This window comes from Platalea leucorodia, assembly GCF_965183815.1.
Source record: "Platalea leucorodia genome assembly, contig: HAP1_HAP1_SCAFFOLD_381, whole genome shotgun sequence".
NCBI lineage: Eukaryota > Metazoa > Chordata > Aves > Pelecaniformes > Threskiornithidae > Platalea > Platalea leucorodia.
In genome coordinates this window covers 12,756-22,694 of record NW_028121201.1, presented here as the reverse complement: position 1 = coordinate 22,694, position 9,939 = coordinate 12,756, and the positions used below count along the sequence as shown (strand labels likewise).

At 52.9% G+C, this 9,939-nt stretch overlaps 1 protein-coding gene across 1 annotated transcript; it reads left to right on the top strand.

Moving 5' to 3' along the window:
• Window positions 1–1,173: 1,173 nt before the first annotated feature.
• On the top strand, window positions 1,174–4,844 carry LOC309604140 (olfactory receptor 14I1-like; the record flags this gene model as incomplete). The annotated part of the gene is made up of 2 exons (XM_082339051.1): window positions 1,174–1,774; window positions 4,468–4,844. The coding sequence occupies 2 exons, from the start codon at window positions 1,174–1,176 to the stop codon at window positions 4,842–4,844; spliced, it is 978 nt and encodes a 325-aa protein (XP_082195177.1).
• Window positions 4,845–9,939: the final 5,095 nt, after the last annotated feature.

Below are 9,939 nucleotides of genomic sequence, written 5' to 3'. Positions count from 1 at the left end.
CACAGCTGGGGAAGGGGAACGCTGTCTGAGTGCCCCAATGCCTCTGTCCTGGCCTCTCTCAGCCAGAACCTCCCTGTGTTTTGCCTTGTTCCTCCACTTGTCTGTGTTCTTGCTATTGTTATCTTCTTGCTGCCAGGCTCGCCGGGGACGGCAATTTTTAGCTGCAAAGTCACAGGCTGATCTTGTTGGTCCTTTCATGTATGGGAACACGTCCCAACTTTCATCTAACCTCTGAGGCTGTGGGCAATGCAATTTGTGGGGCTGGGGCTGGGGTATGAGCTGAATCTCCCTCACTCAAATGCCGTCATTAGGACACTTGGCTATTGCCTTGAGGATTCCTTCCAAGCTGTGAGCTTCCCTCCAGCATGAAAACCTGCCGTGTAGAAACTTTGTGTTATCTGAAGGCACCATGGAGAAGTGCAGAGATGCTACGACAGAGAAGATGCTGATGGGTTTGTGAAGTGGGGAGCTGGGACCTCAGGAAAGGGTGAGACATTTAGAGGTCTGAGGTGGATCCCTCTGCTCACAGCAGTGCTTGGTGGTTTTTCAGGGTAATATGGGAGTGTGATCACCCTCCACCTCTGAAAGGGGCAAACCCAGGGCAGCTGGGAGCCAGACGGAGGGACAAACCAGCTCCCCTTATTCTGCACCAAGCCACAGGCACTCCTCTTGCCTCGCAGGACTCCCTCTGTTCCCCCTGAGTGCAGCACAAATGCTGAGGCTTTCTGACATCCAAGAACACTCCCCAGGGTGCGAGGGGAGGAGGAGCTGTCAAAAACCCAAACCTCTCAACCTGCCTTCTGCCACCTCACTTCCTTATCACTGGGAGTGCAGATGCTGAAAGCCCCTTCTGCACTAGGAGCAGTTTCATGAGAGAAGGTCGAACACCAGGACTGGCCCCTGCCCCCACTCTTCCCATGAACCCACTGCTGCAGAGCAGGGCTGACCCCTCGGCAGCCAGCGGGCAGAGCCCCTGCTCCTCATGGCACATTCAGCCAACACCAACCAGGGCTGCAGCCACAGAGCTGAAGGAAGGTCTCCTAGAAAAGGAAAAGGGTGAGTGTAGCAGAGGGAGGGTGTATGAGAAATGGCTTTGATTTTGCTCAGAGAAGTCTCCCTTAACTTGTTACTGTCTTTTCCTCCTATTACAGTGCCCATACCCAGCGGAAGTAAATGTCCAACAGCAGCTCCATCACCCAGTTCCTCCTCCTGGCATTCACAGACAGGCGGGAGCTGCAGCTCTTGCACTTCTGGCTCTTCCTGGCCATCTACCTGGCTGCCCTCCTGGGCAACGGCCTCATCATCACTGCCATCGCCTGTGACCACCGCCTCCACACCCCCATGTACTTCTTCCTCCTCAACCTTTCTGTACTTGACCTGGGATCCATCTCAACCACTGTCCCCAAATCCATAGCCAGTTCCCTTTGGGACACCAGGGCCATCTCCTATGCAGGATGTGCTGCCCAGGTCTTTCTGTTTGTCTTTCTGATGTCAGCAGAATTCTGTCTCCTCACCATCATGGCCTATGACCGCTACATTGCCATCTGCGAACCCCTGCACTACAGGACCCTCCTGGGCAGCAGAGCTTGTGTCCACATGGCAGCAGCTGCCTGGGGCGGTTGCTTCTTCTATGCTGTGCTGCACACGGCCAATACATTTTCCCTCCCCCTCTGCCAAGGCAATGCTGTGGACCAGTTCTTCTGTGAAATCCCCCACATCCTCAAGCTCTCCTGCTCAGACGCCTACCTCAGAGAAGTTGGGCTTATTGTGGTCAGTATCTTAGTAATATTCAGCTGTTTTGTTTTCATCGTGCTGTCCTATGTGCAGATCTTCAGGGCTGTGCTGAGGATCCCCTCTGAGCAGGGACGCCACAAAGCCTTTTCCACGTGCCTCCCTCACCTGGCCGTGGTTTCCCTGTTTATCAGCACTGGCATGTTTACCTACCTGAAGCCCCCCTCCATCTCCTCCCCACCCCTGGACTTTGTGGTGGCAGTGCTGTACTCGGTTGTGCCCTCTGCAGTGAACCCCCTCATCTACAGCATGAGGAACCAGCAGCTCAAGGATGCAGTGTGGAAACTGATAACTGGATGTTTTTCTGGAGCAATAAGCTACCCATGGTCTTCTGCATAGCCGTTGGTCATGGTTTACTTGTGATAATGTTGTCATCTCCTTTCTAATTCACTGGTTGGTTTTCTGACTGAGTAGCTGTGTAAATGACGAGCTGTTCTCTCTGTGTGTTTAAAGAAAATAAAGGGCCATTCACTGACTTTTTTTTTCCGGACATCCTTCCTCCAAGAACTTTTTGGAGCTGAAGAGACATTTCCTGTATGCATGGGTGGAGAGGAAAAGAGTCCCAGCATGGCAGCACTGCCAGGGAGCACCAGCGCTTGGTCTTCCAGAGCTGTTCTCTTGCCACTTCCACACTCTCTTCTTGATCCCTTGCGTTGGTGTCAGCGCTGAGTGCTCTGGCAGCTTGGTCACAGTCGTGCTGCGTGGTAGTCCTGTGACCGCAGGCGGGGACAGGCAATGGGCACTTCTGTGACAGAGCTGGCCTCCATAACAGCATTTCCATAAAGAAGGGTGACCTCCTCAGGGCAGTGCCTGGAGGCTCAGGTCTTCTTCCAAAGCTGCTGTCAAGAACAAGCTCAAGAAAGTGCTCTGGTGAGGAAAACACCAGTGAACATCCAAAATGTGTGAGTGTGCAGGGCTGGGGCACACAGCAGTGTCCCTTGCACAGCCAGGCATCTAGGGACCAGCTTGAAGGACCAGCAGAGCAGGGTCTGGTCTGTGCCCATGTTTGCCTGACACCCTGGGCAAGGTGCCCTGGGGCAATGGCCACAGACCAGCCCCTTGCAACCACCATTCCCAGCACTGGCCTCTCACTCCAGCTCGGAGAGGTTCTTTGTCCCTTCATGGAAGGACACCAAAGGAGTAGGTCAGAAGTCCATGTTTGCATTGCACAGAGGAGACTTAAGCATGCACAGAGTGTGTGTGTGGGGAGATGAATCTGAGTGAGCCCAAATGCCATGTGTGTCAGAGCCATCAGAGAGGTTCTGGGGTCCTTGGAAAAGGCAGACATCAAACCTTTCTTCTAGAAGTGCAAGAAGGAGGAGTGGGAGAATTCCAGACTGGTCAACGTCACCTCAGTTCCTGGGAAAGGGATGGGCCAAATACTGCTGCAGCCAATTCCAGGTACTTGTAGGACAAGAAAGGGATTTCTGGACCTGTTTGCGTAGGGGAAAGAAGGGGATGTTTTGTTCCTGGACCTTAGCAAGGGTTTTGACATTGTTTCCCATAGTCTCTTTATGGCCACATTGGTGATACCTGGACTGAAGAAGTGGGTGATGTAGTGGGTGGGGAGCTGGCTGGTGGATCCAGCCCAAATGTCAGTAGAGTAGAGTCCTGCTGGTGGACACTTCCCAGTGGCATCCCTCAGTGCAAGCAGTGGGGCCAACACTGTTGACTGTCTTCATTAACTGCCTGGATAATGTGCCAGAGTGCCTTTTCAGCTCCTTTGTGGATGATGCCCAACTGGGCAGACCTGTTCCGCATCCTCATCTTGTTCACCCTGCCTTGAGCAGGATAGCTGGACAAGGTGATGTTCGGGGTCTCTTCCAAGCTGAGTTATTCTAGGATTCAATGAATGTTTTCCTTGGAGAGCTTTTTGAAGACAGAAGAGACAGAAGAAGAAGGAAAAACAGAGAGGCAGAAGTAGAGGCATAAAATGCACCAATATAAATACAGCAGTTCCTCTGAAGAACGTTTCTCCACTCAAACCATTGGTAGGAAATCTATTAGATAAATTTGGTGAAACAAGCTTACTTTTATCTGCTCACATACTGGGCCACAAGGAGGATGATGGCTGGGTACGGTACCATGTGGTCACTTGTGTCTCAGGAACTCATAATCCATTAGGAAGCCGATGGCTGTGAAGGGGGCTGTGAGGTCACTTCTGCCTCTGGAGGTGAGAGGCCAACAGCAGGAATGTGTCTGGGAAAGGCACTGTGACGTCACTTCTTCCTGAAACAGCCGATAGGTCAGCCCTTGACTCATGGCTGGGATATGTGCTTCTAAACTCACCTCTGCCAGTGTCTCTGACAGGCCAGCAGAAGGCACCTGGTTGGCACATTGGCTGGGAGACCCCCTCTGCCGAAGGACCTAGGCTCAGTGCAGGAAGGGGGCTTCTATTTTGGCTGTCATGTCTCTTCTGCCTTAGTACAGGATGGGACAGCAGCAGGCACTATGGGACCCTCCTGGGCAGCAGAGCTTGTGTCCACATGGCAGCAGCTGCCTGCGGCAATGGGTTCCTCAATGCTCTCCTTCACACTGCCAATACATTTTCACTGCTGCTCTGCAATGGAAACACTGTGGGCCAGTTCTTCTGTGAACCTCCACAGATCCTCAAGCTCTCCTGCTCAGACGCCTACCTCAGGGAAGCCAGGCTCCTTATTTTAAGTTCTTTGTTAGCCTTTGGGTGTTTTGTTTTCATTGTGCTGTCCTATGTGCAGATCTTCAGGGCCGTGCTGAGGATCCCCTCTGAGCAGGGATGCCACAAAGCCTTTTCCACGTGCCTCCCTCACCTGGCCGTGGTCTCCCTGTTTGTCAGTACTGGCATGTTTGCCTACCTGAAGCCCCCTTCCACCTCCTCCCCACGCCTGGATCTGGTGGTGGCAGTGCTGTACTCGGTGGTGCCTCCAGCAGTGAACCCCCTCATCTACAGCATTAGGAACAAGGAAATGAAGGATGCAGTGTGGAAACTATTTGATTACAAGCTACTTCATATTAAGAAGGTGCCCATTGTCCCACTCGGGCTCCCACAGTATCACAGGAATAGCCTGGACTAACTTTTCTTCATACATGTCTTTAATTTTCCTTTGTGGGATATTTGGGGGGTTGTTTTTTTTTTTTTTTTTTTTGTTTATACCTGTGATAATATTATTCTTGGCCTCCTACCTGCCTTTTTTTGACCCAAAGTCCTCATGTACATATGGATCCGGGCTCCCCGTTTAGATAAACTCAAAGAAACCAGTAGAAAATTATTTGTCTCAGCTCCCATCTCTCCACATCTCCTCTGGAGCTGGGGGAACAGCCTGCAGGAGGGGTTCAGGAGGCAAATGCCCAGCTGCCTCACGGAGGACCAGCCCTGGTGGGCACTATCCCTCTACTGCCTGCGCGTTGGGGCTACTGCTTTCCTGGAGCCATGGCCAAGGACAGCAACAGGACATCATTGCCTTTTCAGTGCTGGTCTCTCCTCAATTCCACGCTGTTCTGCTGTGCCCTTTTATTTGTGCTGCCCCTAAGGTCTGGTGCAACTTGTGACAGTCCTGTTATCTGTACGGTGGCATCCCTGTGGCTGAGGGCAGGAGCAGGCCACGTGAACCACTCTATCAGAGCTGGTCTCCATGCAAGCACCATCGTAACCAAAGGGGCTCCTCAGGACAGGGCCAGAAGGCTGGAGGCCTCTTCCAAAGCTGGTGTCAGGAATACACCCAATAGGGTTTTCCCTCACAAGGACTTTTGCTCTTCTGGGGTTCTTGATGGATTCAGGGTAACAATCTCAGGGTCCCACAGTGATGTGTTAGGGACCAAGGCGTGGATGAAGACCTCCCTTCTTGGCTGCATATGTCCACTGAATGAGCAACCGGTCTTTGACTTATCTGCCTGGTGCTGTCCCACCTGCAGTGGGGCTGATGGCAGATGCCATCCTGAAGAGGAACTGAGAGCTCCCAGGAGAGCTCAGGGGATCTCCAGGGACAGTGTGTGTGCATCTGGGTGGGCGGTGAGTGGCACCTCATAAAATGAGTGACCATCCAAGGAGGAGTGTCCCGGAGGAAAAGGTGAACGTGAGGAGCCCACAGGCTAACAAGGGCCCTGCAATGCCAGGAGAGGCTGTGAGGAGACAGCAGGCAAAGGGCCATAAGACTGGAGAGTGTTTCAGGGCAACCTCTTGGAAACCCCATCGGCTGGATCCAGTGCAGCCATCCCCTGCCCTGTGTGCCATTAGAGACACCCCATGGTCCTGCCCAGCCCTGTCCTTGGCTCCTGAGCAATCAGGGATGATGGAAAAGGGCTCAGCAGCAGTGATCCTGCTCCAGCTGGGTCTGCTTCTGACCCTGACCAGCATGGCCAGTGCAGGGTCACCCCATGGCCCAAGGGCACCACAGCCCCCTCCCTCTGCAGAGCAGCACTGCAAACATGGGGCCTTGCAGGAACCAGGAATGTCTGGCCAGGCCAGCACAGACATGCTGACCTGGGGAAAGGCTGTCTGGAGAGCAGGGATGACCATGGAGAAGAGCAAGGGAGCATTTCTATGACTGCAGGGGGGAATCCATGAGAAAGAGAAACCTCTTTCTGCAGGCACCCACTCGGGGCAGGCTGCTCTGTGCCCTGGCCAGGACTCCTGTGCTGGCATGAGGTGAGGGGCTGACAATGATGGGGCATGGTCAGTCTGTGGTGGGCATGTCCTGGACCAGAGACCATGCTTCCTGCCGTTTCCCTAACCTCCAATTCCTCATGCCATGGTGAGCCTCCAGCCCTGGGGCTGATGGGCAGGCCGAGACTCCTCCCTGCCCAACAGGAGCTGCTGTGCCCTTCAGAGGGGCTGGGGCTGTGGGGTGAGTGCCCAGAGCTCTGCAGCACCCTGTGGCGGTGTCGTGGTTTAAGCCCAGCCAGCAACTAAGCACCACACAGCCGCTCACTCACTCCCCCCCGGTGGGATGGGGGAGAGAATCAGAAGAGTAAAAGTGAGAAAACTCATGGGTTGAGATAAAGACCGTTTAATAGGTAAAGCCAAAGCCGCGCACACAAGCAAAGCAAAGCAAGGAATTCATTCACTACCTCCCATCGTCAGGCAGGTGTTCAGCCATTCCCAGGTGTCCTGGTTTCAGCTGGGGTAGAGTTAATTTTCATCTTGGTAGCCGGTATGGGACTGTGTTTTGGGTTTAGGATGAGAACAATGTCGATGATACACTGATGCTTTGGTTCCTGCTAAGTAGTGCTAAGCTGTCTCTAAATAGGTGCTAAGTGGCGCTCACACTGGTCAAGGACTTTTCAGCTTCCCCTGCTCCGCCGGGAGCACAAGAAGCTGGGAGGGGGCACAGCCAGGGGGAGTGCTGACCCAGACTGGCCAAAGGGCTATTCCATACCATATGACGTCATGCTCAGTATATAAGCTGGGGGAAGAAGAAGGAAGGGGGGGACATTGGGTATGATGGCGTTTGTCTTCCCAAGTAACCATTACGCTTGATGGAGCCCTGCTTTCCTGGGGATGGCTGAACACCTGCCTGCCGATGGGAAGTAGTGAATGAATTCCTTGTTTTGTTTTGTTTGCGTGCACGGTTTTTGCTTTGCCTATTTAACTGTTCTAATTTATTTTGCTTCAATTATTAAACTGTTCTTATCTCAACCCACGAGTTTCCTCCCTTTTACCCTTCTGATTCTCTCCCCCATCCCACTGGGGGGGAGTGAGCGAGCGGCTGCGTGGTGCTTAGTTGCTGGCTGGGGTTAAACCACGACAGTCCTTTTTGGCGCCCAACGTGGGGCTCGAAGGGTTCGAGATAACAACAGATTTAATTGGAATGTGCTAGATCGAATTTATAGCTGTTATTGCTGTTTAGCTGTTAATCGGCAGGCTTCTGTGCTTGCCATGGGGCTTGCTTGCCTTACTGTATGTTAGAGTCTAGTGCTCGTTATTGGCCGCTTTTTGCTTTTGCTGCTTGCTGTACTGCTTATCATCTTACTGTGCTGTGCCTGGGAACGTTTTGATAACAGCAATGGCCACGTACCTGGGCTGGCAGATGGCGAGGGCATTGCTGCTGTTTTTCTGTGCTGCTGTACTGGACAGGCTGGAACTCCAGTGTGAACTCGAATCGAAGAGACTGTGACCTGTGGATGAGTCCCTGCGGGAGCACGACACCCCAAAGTGTCTGTGGACGTGGATAATCCCATGGCAGAGCAGCCCATGGAAGTTAAGAGTGGAGCAGAGATCTACCTGCAGCCCATGGAGGACCCCATGCTGGAGCAGGTGGATGCCCGAAGGAGGCTGTGACCCCATGGGAAGCCTGTGCTGGAGCAGGCTCCTGGAAGGACCTGTGGACCCGTGGAGAGAAGAGTCCACGCTGGAGCAGGTTTGCTGGCAGGACTTGTGACCCTGTGGGGGACCCACACTGGAGCAGCTAGTGAAGAACTGCAGCCTGTGGGAAGGACTCACATTACAGAAGTTCATGGACTGTGCCTTCGAAGGGACCCCACGCCGGAGCAGGGGCAAGGGGAGGACTCCATTGCAGTGTTAAACCCTATGACCTGGCCCAAAGGGGCCAGGGGTGGAGACTGTAATGGAAATACCTTTAAATTGTTGTGACCCGGGATTTGAGTTGCATGTTATGGGAATTACTATAGCAGGAACCCCTTGTTGCTAGTCAGGCTAGGAGTAAGGGGAGGAGTTCATTGCAATGTTAAACCTGGCCCAAAGGAGCCAGGGGTGGAGATTGTGATGGAAATACCTTTAAATTGTTGTAACCCATGATCTGAGTTGCATGTTCTAGGAACTACCATAGCAGGAACCACCTGAACCAATGGAGGAGAAGCCTTACAAGAAGCAGTGCAAGTGCAGCAGTGACCTGACCTGAGCTGGCTTTGGTGCCCAATAACTCCACGCAACACACCACCTCACCACCTCTCCTGTCCTGAGTGACCACTACCACAGATGGAGCCCAAAGTCATGGACTAAAGGAGCTCAATGGACATTTTTGGGACAACAGGGGTGGTGGTTAAAGAGGATGTATTGGATAATGTGGGACCTGAGCATGATGTAAATGGTATGGAATAAGGGGTGGATACTGTCCTGGTTTCAGCTGGGGTAGAGTTAATTTTCGTCTTGGTAGCCGGTATGGGACTGTGTTTTGGGTTTAGGATGAGAACAATGTCGATGATACACTGATGCTTTGGTTCTTGCTAAGTAGTGCTAAGCGGTCTCTGAATAGGTGCTAAGTGGCGCTCACACTGGTCAAGGACTTTTCAGCTTCCTCTGCTCTGCCGGGGGCACAAGAAGCTGGGAGGGGGCACAGCCAGGGGGAGTGCTGGCCCAGACTGGCCCAAGGGCTATTACATACCATATGACGTCATGCTCAGTATATAAGCTGGGGGAAGAAGAAGGAAGGGGGGGACATTGGGCATGATGGCGTTTGTCTTCCCAAGTAACCATTACGCTTGATGGAGCCCTGCTTTCCTGGGGATGGCTGAACACCTGCCTGCCGATGGGAAGTAGTGAATGAATTCCTTGTTTTGTTTTGTTTGCGTGCACGGTTTTTGCTTTGCCTATTTAACTGTTCTAATTTATTTTGCTTCAATTATTAAACTGTTCTTATCTCAACCCACGAGTTTTCTCCCTTTTACCCTTCTGATTCTCTCCCCCATCCCACCGGGGGGGAGTGAGCGAGCGGCTGCGTGGTGCTTAGTTGCTGGCTGGGGTTAAACCACGACACCAGGAAACCAGGGCTCCATCATGCGTAGTGGTTACTTGGGAAACCGAAGCAGTCCGGTCAAGGGGTTAAGCGCATCTGTCACACTCTGCCCCACTGTCAGCCCACAGGCACCACCACAGTCCCTCTGCGCTGGGTGTTGGGTGTCTCCACGGGCCCTCCCCTGAGCCCATGCAGGGACCCCAGTGCATCCCACATCCTGGCTGCACAGTCCCAGGGAACCCTGGTGAGGCCCCGCTTGGAGCGTAGGTTATGATTGTTGTGGTGGGTTGACCTCAGCCAGACCCACCCTGCTTTTCACTCACTGCCCTCTCCTAGAGGATGGAGAGAAGGAAGGAGAAAAGTCTCCTGGATCAAGAGAATGACACCTTAATAAGAAAAGAAAAAGCTATGTGTGCAAGCAAAACAAAAAGAGGAATTCATGCACCAGTTCCCGGGGGCAGGCAGATGTTTAGCCACT